Source organism: Antechinus flavipes, chromosome 5 (genome assembly GCF_016432865.1).
Source record: "Antechinus flavipes isolate AdamAnt ecotype Samford, QLD, Australia chromosome 5, AdamAnt_v2, whole genome shotgun sequence".
NCBI lineage: Eukaryota > Metazoa > Chordata > Mammalia > Dasyuromorphia > Dasyuridae > Antechinus > Antechinus flavipes.
The window spans coordinates 267,606,910-267,623,847 of record NC_067402.1 but is presented as its reverse complement, the minus strand read 5'-3'; the positions used below and the strand labels follow the sequence as shown (position 1 = coordinate 267,623,847).

The 16,938-nt window shown below is 38.2% G+C and overlaps 1 protein-coding gene across 1 annotated transcript in view; it reads right to left on the bottom strand.

Moving 5' to 3' along the window:
* Positions 1 to 16,938, bottom strand: part of PLXNC1 (plexin C1) — a 233,316-nt gene that overhangs the window by 24,012 nt on the left and 192,366 nt on the right. The window contains 2 exon segments of the mRNA XM_052000493.1: positions 10,920 to 11,023; positions 15,040 to 15,217. Of these exon segments, the coding sequence (XP_051856453.1) occupies positions 10,920 to 11,023; positions 15,040 to 15,217 (282 nt within the window).

Below are 16,938 nucleotides of genomic sequence, written 5' to 3'. Positions count from 1 at the left end.
CCATCCTCTTGGAGCTACTTTCTGGTCCTTATGGCTGCTGGCTCACACACAGATGCCAGTTTCACCCAGAAACCATATGGTAAGGAGTTGGCTCCTGAACTTGGATTAAAATCTGGGTACTCTATGAGGCTTCCCCCACCCTCACCCCCAACCCCCCTGCAGTATATAATCTCCTTCATTTTAAATCTAGTTACTTTGATTAGCATGGATGCCACCTGGGGAACTTCTATTATCATGTGAATTCTGTGCTTTCAGAATCCAAACCAGTCAGTCCACGGTAGACTCCACTTTGTTTCTGAAACTCTTTGACTGAATTTTATCCACAAACCAAGAGATTCCATCAATGTGCTACTTAGGTCTACTTTCTGTGGGGTGGGGGTGGGGGCTATAGAAGATAGAGACAGGGATATCTGTTGACTCTTGGTTACAATCTTGAGGCAGACCATAGTGCATGGAGTGCCCAGCTTCACTTTCTGAGTTCAAATCTGGTCTCAGACACTTAAGAACTGGGGGCATGTGTGTGTGTGTGTGATGCTGGCTAAGTCACTTAACTTGGTTTGTCTCAGTTTTCTCATCTATGAAATGAGCTGGAGAGAAATGGCAAGCCACGGTATCTGCCAAGAAAACCCCAAATAGGGCCATAAAGAGTTGAGTCCAGCTGAATAACAAAACAGTAGTTTTTTCCAAGATTTGCTCTCTTTGCAACTTCTTTTCATGATTCTGGATTAAGGTCTTACTCTCCCTCACATGAAAGCCCCCAGATACCTGGAGACACCTCTCATGTCCTCCCTGAGTATTCACTATTCTTGGCAAATTGTGGTCATTTTCATATAACATATGAATTCAAGCCCCTTCATGGTACTAGTTGCCCTCTTCTGGACACTCTAGCTTATCCACAACGGAACAGAATACACCAAGTGAGAAGTCCAAAAAGAGACAATACCCTGCCTATGACTGAACATCATGTTCTAGTCCCCTTAACCAAATTCTCCACATCTCTTTCCTCCAAGGAATGTTATTTACCTGTCTCATCAATACTCGTTCCAATTTAAATGAAAATCAATTCCATTTGGTGGCGCTCTCCCCTCCATGACCATCCGAAGCTCCTACCTACTTCACTTTAACAAAACTTCAAATCAAACTGAATTTAAGGGAATATCTGAAGAGTTTTACAAAATTTCTTCTCCATTTTTAATGGAGAGTTCAATACGCTCTGTTCCTATGCCAGTAAAGGAAAAAAAAAATTCTTCTTCTTCTTTTTTTTTAAGGAAACGAGTGAATCATTGTGGATAATTGTCAAAGAATGAATTCCCAACGGACCCTGTTGAGTGTTGCGCCAATACGCCACTGCTGTCAGATTCTGTGTTTTGTCAAAAGCAAGCACCCTTACTCTATAATCACAAAAACAAGGGACGGGCCCCTTCGATAGGGATCTTTGCCAAAAGTTCAAGTGTCTTTTCAGAAGCTGGCAACAAAGCCCCCGGTTGGCACTGATCTCAGGCTCCAAGATATTGTGCAGAAAGATGGGGCTGGCGTCCAAGAGATTTTTACTCTGAAATTATCTCTCATGAGCAAGTGTAAATGTATTTTATTAGTAGAGGGTATGTGTGTATATGCGTATGTGTGGTGGTGGTTGTTTTAAAGACAAGCCTAATCTTATCTTGTGAAGCGTTTCACAGCTGCTCTGGGGCTGGTGCATTTTTTTTTTTTCCCATAAGACACTTTAACTCCATTGTGAAGACAAAAAAAAATTGTTCCTGTACAGATGTGTGTGTGTGTGTGTGTGTGTGTGTGTGTGTGTGTGTGTTTATATTTCTGTTTTCTTCATGCTGCTGCAAAGTTGAAAAGAGAAAAGCTTTTAGAAACATCTATAAAATCACAAGAATTAAAAACATGGCTCTATGTGATTTGTATGAGGAAGTCCAAAAACCTCATTAATCGGGAAGCAGGTTGCTTCTGATGGGCCTCTGTGCTCAGGATGGAAACTAAATTAAATCTAAGAAAGGTTAATGTCACTGGCTGAATCTGTGGCAGAGACAAATTTCTCCAACTGAGGGCAAAAACAGGTCCCCATGTTAACTTTAAATTAAATTCCTTCCAGCTTCTCATAACACTCGAGGATTGGATGAAAAAAAGAGATAATTATTTTTCTTTGACCAACTGGACACTTTGGTACGGGGTAGCAGAGAAGAAAGGGGGATGGTAAGGACCCTCAAAGCCTTCCAAGCAACAGAATTACAAATCATAAGCATCTAGAGAGAGAAATCCATAAATCAATAAATCAAGTGACACTTTTAAAATCTACTGAGACAAAGGCACCAGAGCACAGGAGGACATAAAGTCAGCTTTGGAATTGCCAAGACCTAGTTTCAAATTCAGTTTCTCCCATACACTGAATGGATCTGAATAAATCACTAACAGCTTTAACTGGTATCCCAAATCAAATTCCTACTTACTACATCTGTGACAATGGGCTAAGTTCTTGATCTCTTTGGATCTCAGTTTCCCTCACATGCAAAAAGTAAAAGGTTTGGATTAGAGATCCTCTATGGTTCTGTTAGATGTAACATGACAATTCCACAAATAGTAATTTTCTTGAAAAAACATCCATTGCTATGGAAATGTTTTGCATGATACACAGGTATGACCTATATCAAATTGCTTGGTTTTTTAATGATGGATAAGGCGGGAGAGAGAATTTGGAACTCAGTTTTGAAAATTAACATTGAAAATTGTTTTTTTAACATGTATTTGGGGAAATATGAAATACTAAATAAATAGGAAAATATCCACTGTTAATTTGCTCTATGAATTGTATTGAAGTCATTCTGTTTGAATTGTGAGGGTGAATTGAATTTGCCATGTGCCTTTTTCTCCCCCTCAAATAATTAATGAAGAAAATGTAAAAACCTCTATAAAAATTCAAACATCACAATCTCTGATTTGGCAAATGTTCTGAAAGGAATTATACAGAATTATCATTTTGTGTCACAGGTGCTTTTCTCCCTGCCTGCCCTCTTGCCTTTCAGCCACAGCCCAACTCTGTCTCCAAGATTGGAATCTAAAGCCAAAGAAACTCCATTAAAATCTCTCTGCTCTGCTCCCAAGGCTTCAGGATCATGACCTTGCTTGGTCCTTCAGTGAAGGGAGCTCAGGGCTAGTTGGCACAGACCTGTCACAGCCGGCGTATCACATCACATCATATAAACTTGACTCTTGAGACACCCAAGACAGAACGTCCAAAAGGATTTCCAAAACAAGGCAAAAGCCTGAAGATGCTTGGTCCATACATCTCCTCTCCTTCACTCTTCTTTGTCTAAAATGAATTCTGGAGTGGCAGGGCTTTATTTTTACAGATTAAGATCTTTGAACCTACTTATGTGGATTACACATTGTCTTTCTTGATTGAATTTAACCTTACTGAGGGCAAGGGATTGTTTCAGTTTTGTCTCTGTATATATCCTCACTGTCCTGTATAGTATTTGGCATATAGTTAATACTTAATAAATGTCTCCTGATTAATTGAGGGGACCTCAAAGGGGATCTAATCCAATCCTCTCATTTTATAACAGGAGAAACTGAGGCCCAGAAAAGGGAAATGACATAATTCTTCTTTGAGTCATGAAGATCTCACCAAGTTACCACTTTTGTGAAGGAAGTATTGCCTAGTAGTCTGAGGAAACAGGTGGAAATCTAAATTTTTTCAGGTTCTTTGTTTTAAAGGTAGATAGATGACCACTTATGTATTTAAAAAATTATTCTGAGAATGGTTCCAGAGGCTTCACTTGACCACCGTTGAGATGTGTAAGTGAAAAAAAACAAGTTAAGAACTACTGTTTTCAATGGTCTCTAGGGGCCCTTCCAACTCTCAAGGTTCCATGACACTGTGAGGAATAGCTGTGAATAGCAATGACTTTTGCAAACCTGAAGCAAGGAAGATTTTTCAGTCATAGTTGAAATAAATGATAGCAAATTTTTCTCCACATCACACAACTTTATAACAAAATGACTAAAGTGGTTTTAGGTTGTAATTTTTATTCCCTGAAAAAATATCTCTCCTCTTGCTGCCTGCATAACACGAATACTGCTCAAGAAAAGGGTTTGGCTGTTATTGGATGAAAGGTGACCTTAGAAGTAAAGATGGAGAAAAAGGATGGATTCCAAAAGAAACTGTTGTGTACTCAAGGGGCGGATTTCTCTTGAGAAATTGATCATGCACCCATTGGGATGCTCAGGCATCAGTCCGTTTCATAGGAACAGCCCACATGAAGCAAAAGTCAAAGAAAGAAGCGTTCGGGGAGGATTTAATTATAGTGAAGAGAAATGCTGCTCCCTTAATGTGTTTGTAAGGCAGTCTGTAAGTTTAACCCCTCAGTGGCTGCAAGCCGAGCAACATCCTCTCAAGACTGAAACAGCATATAGATGGCTTGTGCCCCTTTGCTGGTATTAGATCATGTTAAGGGCTATGGATAAGATGATTACTAGCTGCTATATGGGCAATTTTTATATAAATATAAATTGAGAGTCCCAGAAGCTAAATCTAGTCTATAACATCACAGCCACCCTCTTCCACACTTTAGGGGACCACAATGTTCAGTCATTTCTTTGTGACTCTATTTGGAATTTGATTTTTTTTTTTTTGGCAAATATATTGGAGTAGTTTTCCATTTTCCTTCTCTAGCTTATTTTACAGAAGGAAACTGAGGCAAAAGGGTTAAGTGATTTGCCTACAGTCATACAGCTAGAATCTGAAACAAAGTTCAAAACTGGATCTTTCTCACTCCAACTCCAGTGTTCATTCTAATTAGGCCAAATTCATAGCACTGACCACAGCAACAGTAATATAGCATTTTAAGTTTTGCCAAGTGCTATAACATATATGATTTGATTTGAACCTCACAACTGCCTATAGGCAGGTATTATTAGTATTCCTATTTAGTTGTTGTTGATCAGTTGTTTCAGTAGTAACCAACTTTTCATGACCCCATTGGGAGTTTTCTTGGCAAAGATACTGGAGTGATTTGTCATTTCCTTCTCCGACTCATTTTATAGATGGGGAAACTGAGGCAAAAAGTTAAATGACTTGTCCAGAGTCACACAGCTAGGAAGTGTCTGAAGTCAGGTTTAAATTTAAAAAGATGAGACTTCCTAACTCCAGAGTGGGCACTCTGTGCAGTATATTACCACCTAGCTACTATGAGGATACCATAGATTTTGTATTTTCCAATTGCTTTTCCTAATATTCTATCCAAATGCCTAAGGAACCTCCCAGAAATGTCTACTCTCTTACTCAAGGTCACAAAGTAGTAAAGAGCAGGGCTAGGATTTGAATTCATAGCCTCTGACTCCAAAATTAACACTCTTTCCACTGTACCATGATGTTTCAAATGACTCATATCAATAATTCAATTTAGATGGTACAGAATTAGAATGAAAACAAGCATTTATTAAGTGCCTACTTAAAGCAGTTATGTAGCTCAGTGGACAGATGTTGGGCCTGGAGTTGGGAAGATCTGCATCCAGACTAGACCTCAGACACTTACTGGCTGTGTAATCCTAAGCAAGTCACTTCATCTGTTTACCTCAGTGTTCTCATTGGCAAAATGATCTAGAAAAAGAAATGGCAAATCACTCTAGTGTCTCTGTCAAGAAAACCCCAAATGGGATGACAAAGAGTCAGATAACACTGAAAAACCACTGAACAACAAGAAGTACCTACTATGTACCAAGCACTGTGTTAAGTACTGTACCAATAATATCACAGCTCTGGACCAAAACAAATGAACAAATAAAAATCACCCCCAGCAAAAGAGGCAAAAAAAAAAAAAAAAAAAAAAGCCTCAAATGCTATTATTTCTTTATAGGGTAAAAAATGTTTTTTGAAAGGGAAAGATTTCTCAATAATAAGAGCTAGCCAAAAGCGGTAGCTTAGGAAGGAAGGGGTTCATAGAACCTTAGGTGTGGACCTAGAAGGGACCTTATTCATCATCTATCCCAAAGGACAAAAACGATGCTCAGAAAGCTCAGGAGAATAGCCCCTGATCTTTGCATTAGTGCCCCTGAGCCTCTGTTCTAAAGCTTTATAACTTGAAAATTCAAGGCCATTAGTAACCACCACCCCCCACTTACAGCCAGTGTATTACATAGAGAGCCACAGACTGTGTTAAAATGGGTGAGGAGTTGGGATGCTTCTTCAGTCACTGATCATCCATATTTCATGCCCTGGATCTATTTTTATGGAAATGCTTACAGTCAGATTGGCTGAAATACTGACATTTCCAAGACATTTCCATGGTTTATGGGGACAGAGGGGCAGCATATTTGCCAACAGAATTGTCTCTTAAAAGTGCAAGTTCGATGGTTGCCAACCTTGAGTCAAGAAGAACAATTTATCAAACTACCACTTTGATTAAAAAAAAAAATACACACATACACATATACATACACATAAGTATGTATGTATATATTTCTTAAGAATAAATAGCCCACTCCTTTTGCTCAAAAGACTGTCCAATTAATCTAACTTCCTGAGCAGGCTACCCATCAGGAAGGAAATAATACCATTTAAAAATGACTGGTCATATTATCTCCTATGTCTGCCATTACAAATGAATAAATTTGCATTCTCATAAATCGATCTCTTTATGAGTTTGGTTTGAGATGCACCAATCAATTCTGGAGGGACTGGTAAAATTTGATTTCTGAATGCTGAGGAACTTGGTTTATGTCTTTTCCCAGACTCCTATACTCACCAATCAATCAGCGAATCAATCAACATGTACTAAGCACTCACTATTTTCCAGGCTCTATACTAAGTATTGGGAACAGAAAGAAAGAAGCCCTGCTCGCCAAGAAACAACAAGGACATAACTGGGTGCACATAAGATACATACAAAGTAGATGGAAAGCACTAGGATCTGGGAGAAGCCTCCTGCAGCAGATAGCTGCATCTTAAAGAAAGCTGGGATTCTAAAAAATGGAGGGGAGGAAAGCGAAATGACCAGAACACACCAGAAGCTGTTATTTCACTGGCAAGATATTTAGCCTCACTGAGTCTGTTCCTCCAGCTGTAAAATGGGGTTGTGAAACTCTAATGACTCTTCCTTCCATGAAGACAAGGACTAGATCTTATGTAAATTCTCTATATCCCAGCATCTAGTGCAATTCTTTAAAGACATTAGGTATTTAATAAATATATGTTGGATCACTGATTAGCTACAGGTGTATTACAGATCCTAGGTTAGTGCTTGAGCTCTCAAACTATCACGCTCCCTAATGACGACCAACATGAGAGGCTAAGCAGTTTCCCCCCAAAATCAACCATAATATTAAGCATCTGAAATGGATTGGTTGATCAATTATTTATTAAGCATCCACTATAAGCAAAGCACTATGCCAGAAACTAGAAATACAAAATGAAACAATATCCTCAAAGAGGAGGTTTTACCATATATAATGTACATTGAAAACTTTAAAGTACAATACAAATAGTAGTGGCAGTAGCAGTAGCAGTAACAGTAACAGCAGCAGCAGCAGCAGCAGTACCAGTAGCAGCAGCAACAGCAAAAATAGTAGTAGCAATAGTTTCAAATATAATTTTTTTCCCAAACAATCTAACATTGTTGAAAGGATACTAAATATATAATAAGCATTGCTTTATTGTACTAGTAGATATGGAAAAAGACTGTAAGAAGTTGTTAAATTCACTACGGAATTTTTAAGGAATAGTGTAGGTTTTCCAGGGAACAATGTTGAAACACACTACCTGTATCTCCTACCCCCCCCTCAATTCCTGGAAGAGACAATGAGCCAACAGGCAAAATGAGACATTCTTGCATATGACCAATATGGGAATCTGTTTTGCTTGACTATATGCATATTTGTTATAAGGTTTTGCTTTTGCTTTTTTCCTTTTTTTCCAGTGGGCATTAAGTGGGAGAGAGAGAAAATAAAATACTTGTCAATTGGGAAACAAAACAAACAAAATTTGAAATGAAGAAACAGCAAATCCCTCATCTGTCTGTGATAGCTTCGGTCTGGTCTAGCGTGGAAGAACGGGCCACTCGGTGACCTCTGAGGCTTCCTTCGAGCTCTGAGTTTCTCCAGCATGGATTTTAAAAACCGAAGGAGAACTCTTAAGCCCTCGAGTTCTAGTCTTGTCATTTATTACTACTATGCGGCAATACTCTGGTATAAAGCCAATAAATCATTTGGACGGGAAGTGGCTGGAGGCAGGATTAATTTCATTATCATCTTTAAGCAGATAGGTGTCTAGCATGGCCGCTGTCTCCAGTGAAGACTGATTCTCTATCTCCCCTGACAAGTCTTACCCTTGCCTTGCTGACAGCTCTAACAGTTCATTTTCCCCGCTCCAGTCGCTTGTTCTGTCTTTCTCAATTAACGAAAATAAGTGGAATCGGCCTCTTTCCTACAGTGCCCGCGCCCATTAGGACATCGTTACCGTGCCAGGCGAGGAGACTCACTGATGCTGGCACCATCCTCACTGTCACAGCTGCACAGGTCAAACAAATCAATCAAAAACAAAGGAGAAAGCCATTTCTCAGAAGGCCGGGCCTCTTGACTTCTGGACGTACCAGCCTGCTGCCTGGGCCCCAGGGACAAAAGCAGACTCTGAAGGAAACTGAACAACAAAACTTCACCTGGATATCGCACGACCCTCGCCAAGTGCTCGAATCCCTCACTCTCTCTGTCCCCTCTCCCTGACATCTGAAGGAAATACCATCTACAGTAACATTTGACTTAGAATCTATGACCTAGGAAAAGGCAGCCAAACATGGCAACAGTTTCTTAGCCAGATAAGCCAGTCTGTGAAGCAATTATAATCCACTGACAAAAAAGTGTCTATCAAAAAACAACTCAGATATCTAGAAAAGCTTAGGGGAGGGGGGAATAGAGAGAATATATATACACAACATAAATAAATAAAAATATAATTATATAATACATATCATAAATATAAATAATACATGTATTTACATATAATATAAAATATATAATTTACTATGCATAATTATAATGACTATATAACATATGTATAATATATATATTATAAAAATTCATTAAATGAATGACTTGATGATATAAACTACAAAAATACTTTTTATAAGCTCATGTGACCATTAGGTCACATTTCCCCAAATGTAAACTAAATTGGCAGAAAAACCTACAGGGAATCATGGGGCTTTAGGGAAGCAGAAAAACCTGGATTCTGGTCTTGGTTTTGCTACTAATTATTAGTGTCACCATAAGCAAGGCCATTCTCCTCTCTCTAGGCCTCAATTCCTTTATCTGTAAAAATGAAGGGTTGACATCCAGAAAAAGAATTATGGAGTAAATCTGAATGCAGATCAAAGCAGGATATTTTCATTTTTAGTTTCGCTTTTTCTATCTCATGGTTTTTCCCCTTTTGTTCTGATTCTTCTTTCATAACATGACTAATGTGGAAGTGTGTTTAATATGATTGTATATATATAAAACATCAGATTATTTTCCATCTTGAGAATGGGGGAGAAGGAAGGAAAAGTGGAAGTAAAAAATCTTATAAAAGGAAATGCTGAAAACTCTATTTAAATGTAATTGGAAAAAATAAAATACTACTAAGGGGAAAAAATGAGGGCTTTGGACTTTAAAGATGATCTTTACAGTTCCTTCCAGCACTAACATTCTATCTCTCTATGATAGTTATCTGAGATGTCTCTTCCATTTCTGTTAGAATATAAATTCTTTGCTTGTAAATTACTCCAACCATTTTGGAAGACAATTAGGAACTTTAGTCCAAAAGTGACTAAACTAGCACTGCCATCCTGCACCTAAAGAGATCAAAAAAGGAAGAAAAGGACTCATAAATACAAACAAATTTATAGAGGTCCTTTCTGTTGTAGCAAAGAACTGGAAACAAAGTGTTCCTGCCAATTGGCGAATGACATTACCAGTTATGGTGTATGAATACAATGGAATATTATGGTGCTCTAAGAAATGATAGTAGAGAAACCTGCAATTATGTGCATGAAAAAGATACAGAGTGAAGTGAAGAGAATCAAGAGAACAATTTATAATAATATTGTAAAGAAAAACAACTATAAAGGGCTTAAGAATTCTGATCAATGCAATGATCAACTATGACTCTAAGAGTGATGATGAGGCAAACATTCATTTCTTGATGGAAAGGTGAGAAATATGCATTTTCCAACAAAATTTTATCTATGGCCAATGGGTAGATTGGTTTTTCTTGACTAACTTGTTACAAGGAAAGGTTTTGCTTTTTTGTTTTTGCATATATTGGGAATAGGAAAGTGGTAGAAATAGAAAGGACATTGATGAAAAGAAGAAAAAGAACTCAGGGGTTACATAGGGAAGTTTTGAACTACCAATTAATAATTAGTGTTCATTTTTAAAATAAGCTGTATGTAATAGAAATTCATAATTTATGTGCAATCTCCTTCTTTCATTTTTTGTATGAGAAAATATTCATGTTTATTGATATTTGTGAAATTTGTAATAATAAAAATAATTAAAGGAAAAAGAATATTTTTAAGACTTAAGACACAGACCCAAATGATCTTGTCTTTGTATCTCCCAGAGCTTAGAACAGTACCTAGAATATGGTAGGAGGAGTTCTCAAGATCAGTACTGAAGGAGAGGAAAAGGACTGAGGTTGAAAAAAAATGAAAATGTGTGTGTGTGTGTGTGTGTGTGTGTGTGTGTGTGTGTGTGAGACAAACTCCCTTTCAGCTCTAAATCTAACTGTGTCTCAGTTTTTCTATGTGTAATCTGTAATTTGTAATGTAAGAAAATATAAGAAACCTGATACTCGCACTGCTAATTCCCTAAGTTGTAGAAAAGATCAGATGGGACAATGAACAGAGATTCTGCTGCCCAAATGCCAGCATTGTTCTTACCTCATAATGGCCGATGGTATTTAGCTTGGTTATTCCATCCTCCAGAATCACGGAAGAGCTATCTATGTCTAAAAGTTCTTTCTGCCGTGTACCCAGTTGAAGCTCTGAAAGATACAAAAATCATTTTTCCCTCTTCTTTTCAAGATTCTAAATGAAAAGAACCATTCACATGAAACATTACCCTCTCAACTTCAAGAGTATTATTTATGATCAAATAAAACTGAAATAAAAATGTGAAAAACATGCATTTGAAAAGCTGGACTGGCACAAAACAGTTCTTAAAATTCTCCCTTTTGAGATGATATTTACCAAATTTTATGATGGGGAGTATGACTCTTCTGGGAAGAGGGAAGATATTACAGGCCTTGGGACTCTTTGAAGCAGACCAAGACCTTGGGAATGTCCCTATGTACTATCCTATCCCTTAAACATGCACCCTGAGACCATCCATGAAAAAAACCATGGTGATGAAACTAAACAGGAGTGTGATTTATGGAGAACGGCACTGGATTCATTGTCATTTTTTTTTTTTTTTAAGAGGAAGCTCAGTCAGAGTTTTAGAATATTAACAGGTTTGCAAAAATTTGTTCACACCGACCAATGGTGACCCTTCCCATTCTGGCCACATTCTACTGGAAAGAAAACGGGCTCTTAACATAAGATCCAAGCACTCCCAAAGATCCAGCAACTTAATTGGGAACAAGTGACCTTTAGTTTCACTATAGTTGGTTTCTTTTGTAATTGGATATCTTTTGTTTTATGCATTTAAAGACATCACTCTGAGAATGACTTTATTAGACAGACAGCCCACAGAGACTAGGATACGATGTCTGATCTAGACATTATGCCCCAAGTCCAGGTTCTTTTCCTGACCAATGCTATCTTAGTTTCCTCATCTGTAAAATGAGGAATGTGGACTAGACAGCTTATGGAAAGGAATTCAGTTCTACATGCATGCATCTATGACCCCACATTAGAAGAACAAAAACATCGGCATATGGTAAGCATGTACCATTACTCCTGGAAAGGATGGTCAATTGATTGCCTAGACATTAATTCATCTAACTAGTGATTGCCCAGGTATAAGCCCCCTTCCATGATCATTGCTCTTTTAAATGAGCTGTTGCATGTTATGAGCATGTGAGTGCTTGTATAAGTCATCCACAGTTCCCTGTACAATCCTTTTCTGTTCCATAATGCATGTGGAAATGCTCGTTTTAGTTGAATGTTTCAGGAAGTAAAAAAAAAAAAAAAAGTTTCTTGAGATTAATGATAATCTTTTTTTTCTTATTTTCTTGGCACTTAGCTCATCATTCAGCACATAGCAAGGGCTTAAAAAGTACTTTACATTCATTCATTGATGAAGGTATAAAGATAATAGTACGGCCTATTTATTATATTTATAGTACAATATTGTACAGTATGATATAGTATAGTACAGGAACTGTGAGTTTGTTGTTGTTTAGTCATTTTTCAACCATGTCTGACTCTGTGAACCCATTTGGAGTTGTCTTGATAAAAATACTTGAGTAGTTATTTCCTTCTCCAGCTCATTTTACAGATGAAGAAACTGAGGCAAATAGAATTAAGTGACTTGCCCAGGGTCACATGGCTAGGAAGTGTCTGAGGTCAGAATGCAAATCAGGAAGATGGGTCTTCCTTATTTCAGACATGGCAGAAAAATGTGCACTATGATACCACAACAGACTGTTTGCAAGTCTATTTGCTGATGGATGCTACATAGATGGACTGCACGAAGTCATCCACAATCTCTCCCATGGTTCCCTGTGGGATCATTATAAGCTGACTGAATAAGGAAGAATAGAATGTAACTTGAGGCCCTAATAACATTTTTTTTCTTTTTGCAATGCTAAGTGGACACTTAGAAACAACTGGAAGTAGTGGACAGGGAAGGACCCTGAGTCAGGAAAGTGTGCATTCAAGTCCATCTCTCTGCTGTCTTAGACAACAATGTTACAGAGCCACACAGGAAAAGAGGGCTTTCTCACTAGAATCTGCCAATACTACCCTATCTTCTTCCCTCCTCATCCCAGTCAAAAAAGTGGGCGCTCTTGGGAAAGAACATGGTACTGAAATCAGAAGAATGGTTCCAGTCTTGGTTCCATCACTTATACGCACATGTGTGTTCACCTGTCTGAGTTTCAGTTTCTTCAGCTGTGAATTGAGAAGACTGGATCAGGTGTTCTCCCCAGTCTTAAATCCTATGATCCTTTGGATCTTAGACTCTTGTGAGCCATGTTCTAGGCAGAGATTCTGATACATAAATCAAATCATGAAAAGAACACAGATGTGAGAATCAGGTGACCTAACTTCTAGGATTCACCCTAATACCAGCTAGCAGTATGACCTCAGAATTAAGGTTAGGGTTGGTTAGCTTCTCTAATTTGAGTTTCCTCGCCTATAAAATGAAAGCACTGGACCACATGATGAACAAAATCCTCTCCAATTCTAAAAGATTAGGAATCTATGAAAGAAAAGTTAGAGGAAACTCCAATTGGGATAACTTCCTCTTCCAGTGCAGATTGATATATCTTCTGCAATTTAGAGTCATAGAGTTGCCCAAAGCATGGAAGGGCTAAATCAAAGGATTAAAGCACCATAGGTTTAGGGCTGGAAGGGACCTATGAGACCACTGGGATCCATCCTCATCAACTGACAGATAACAAAACTGAAGTACAGAGAATTAAGTGAATTGTCCAGAGTCATGTAGACAGTATGTGTCAGAGTCAGGGTTTGAACTGAATACTTGACTGTAGCTTTTATGGGTTATCTTCCCATAAAGATTGTAAGCTTCTTAAGCAAAGGGATTGTCTTTGTTCTTATTTATATTTTTATGTCACAGTGCCTGGCATATATAGGGGGCACTTAATAAGTGACTCACTGATTGTGAGGCCAGGTATAACATTTTATGTATGTATGTATGTATGTGTATCTCTATCTCTACTATGTATATTTATCCAACTATCCATCTATCCATTCCATCCATCTATCTATCTATCAATCTATCTATCTATGTGTAAATTGTCTTGCCTCTCTACCTTGCTCTCTTTTCAGTTGGGACCCACAAGTGAATACTGTTCTTTATGGATTTGCTCAAGCTATCTATGCTATCTAGTAGCCTCTATGATTAGGCTTATGACTAACCTTGTCTGCAATTTAACTTGGAGATTCTACTAGGGTTTTTCTTTTTTTTCCTTCTCTTCCTTCCCTTCTTCCCTTCCTCCCACCCTCTCTCCCATCTTCCCTCCCTCCCTGCCTTCCTTTTCTCCCTCCTTCCTTCCCTCACTCTTTCCTTCCCTCCCTCCTTCCTTCCCTCTCTCCTTCCTTCCTGCCTGCCTGTCTTCCTATACTGTATGCTTAACAAAGCACTATAACTGTATCTGAAGAAGAGATGAAACTTGTTACCTACTTGTGGCTGTGATTTCTTAGCCTTCTTTTCTCTCTATCTCATTATCCATTATCCCCTTGAAAAATCCTCTGGCAGTCTTTGGGAGATTACCACAGTGTCGAACTTAAAAATGTTTATGAACATTTGAGGGAAGCAGGTCCCGGTTACTTTGCTCACGCATATGTTCTTGATTTCAGTGTACCAATAAGAGCCCAAAATGAATTCACAGCAGATGCTACTTTATGTAGGAGGAAGGCAGAGAAGATACTTAATGCTGTATGTGATTACCACCCCCCCCCCAAAAAAAAAAAGATGGGTGGGGTGAGGAGGAAAGAACTGAGAATGCTTTTCTCCAACACACTGGTGCTAACTGGGGAGAGCTAAGATGCCGCTAATGATGGCTCAGCCCCCAGTGTCACAACAGACCCATCAAAGATACATATACAAAATACCTAGAGACTGCACTAGGCTCTTACCATTAATATTTTCAATGTAAAACAAATGTAACATGTTGGTGCCTAAAAGATCTTTAAGAACCTGATATTATAGAGAATATATAATTCAAAAATTTCCTCTTCATCCCACATACCTCCAAAAGAAATCATTACCTTATTCTTGCCTTCTCCACAATAATACATGTGTAGGGAAGGAAGCCTTGGAAATAGGAGAGGAAAGAGATAAGATACTTCTGTTCCCCCCCCACTGTCTTACCCAGGCCAATTTCATTGAGCTGGAGCCCATAGAGAGAGCCGTTCTTGCTTAAAAAGGCTTGGAAGATCTTCTCCTTGGCTTGTCCTATAGTATCACAGTCTAGGACGTTGACAGCAATACTCCGACAGACATCAGTGCTCTCATTCTCTGGGATTTTTTCAAACACAGCATTGAGTGCCTGAAAGGATGCAAATACCATATTTCAAAGCCTATTGGATAATTGAATTCATAAGCAAAACAAACCTTTGTAATTCCCAGCAATACCTTTGACAACCTATTAGCAAACATTATATCACACTGCATTACTATTAATCTTTCTTCCTATAATTTGTTCTTTTCAGGGATAAAAGTAAGAAAACAAAACCAAAAAATAAAAAAATAAAAAGTAAAATCTTTGCAGAACAGACCTATTTGAAAGGAAAATATGCCAACATAAATATTTGAAAATTGTATCAATCTCAAAAGGGGCTGTGAGGGAACTATTTTCACAATAAATTTGGGAAAGCTAGCAATTACTTTTTGGTCTTCCCCATCTTCCTTTTCTTAAAGTGAATATGGCCACATATTCCCTTCAGAGGGTTGAGTTGAATGACCAGAAAGGCTGGAAAGTCACTGTACTGAGCAAGCAGGAAGCTTAGTTGTTTTTTTTTTTTGTTTGTTTGTTTGTTTGTTTTAACATTTTAACATGCACCCATCATAATAGATTTGTATTGTTGTTTAGTTGTTTTCAGTCATGTCTGACTTTCTCTGACCTCACTTGAGGTTTTCATGGCAAAGATACTGAAGTTGTTTATTATTGTTTTTTCCAGTTCACTTTACAGATTAGGAAACTGAGGCAAACAGGGGTAAGCGATTTTCCTAGGGTCAAAGCTAGGATTTGACTTAGGCTGGATTTGAACTTAGGGCCTCTGGCTCTGGGCCTGGCACTCTATGCACTGGGCCAGTAAGACTTGTTTTCACAGCATTTGAAGGTGATCCCAGGGAAACTTTAAGGATCCTTATTCTATGACTGTATTACCTCCCTATTCAATAATCAGTCAACAAGCATTTATTAAGTATTTATTACTGTGCTAAGTTCTGGGGATATAAAGAAAGGCAAAAACAGAAGGAAAAAAAAATACTCCCTGACCTTAATGAACTCTTAGAAGGAAGAGGGGTAAAGTAGGAGAGATGGAATTAGGCAAATAACATGCAAACATTTTGTATAAAAAGACATACAGGATAAATTGGAGATAATCAATAAATTTCAGTGGCTCCCTATTGCCTCCAAGATCAAATGTAAAAGCTAGTGTTAAAAGGATATAAGATTGCCTGTTAAAGCTTAAAACTACCCAAAGATTTGGGGCAAACTATATATGCTTCCTCTCTCCCATTAGAATGTAAGTTTCTCAAGGGCAGGAACTGTTTCTCTAGGCTTCTCACTCCCAGTGTTGAAGAAAGCAATGGGCATACACACAGCATTTACTTAGTACATGCTTGTTGAAAGGCTGACACATTGGGGGTAGCTATGTGGTGCAATGAGAGACAGGAATCTAGGCTCAGACTAGCTATATGATCCTGGGCAAACCATTCAACCCTATTTGCCTCAGTTTTCCTCATCTGTAAAATGAGATGGGAGAAATTAATGGCAAACCACTCCCGTATCTCTGCCAAGAAAACACCAATGGGGTTAGAAAGAGTCAGATGTGACTGAAACACCTAAACAACACAACAGATTGACAGATCCTAGCTGGTGACCTTGTGAACATCACAACTCTTTGAGACTATAAGGCATTGAGAGGGCATCAACCTATATTGGTGAAGGGAGTTTTCTCACATGGAATTTCCTATGCCAGTAAGATCACAAGTCTAGTCAAAATGTAAAAAAGAAAATGTACTTTAAATTCTTACAGGGGAAAA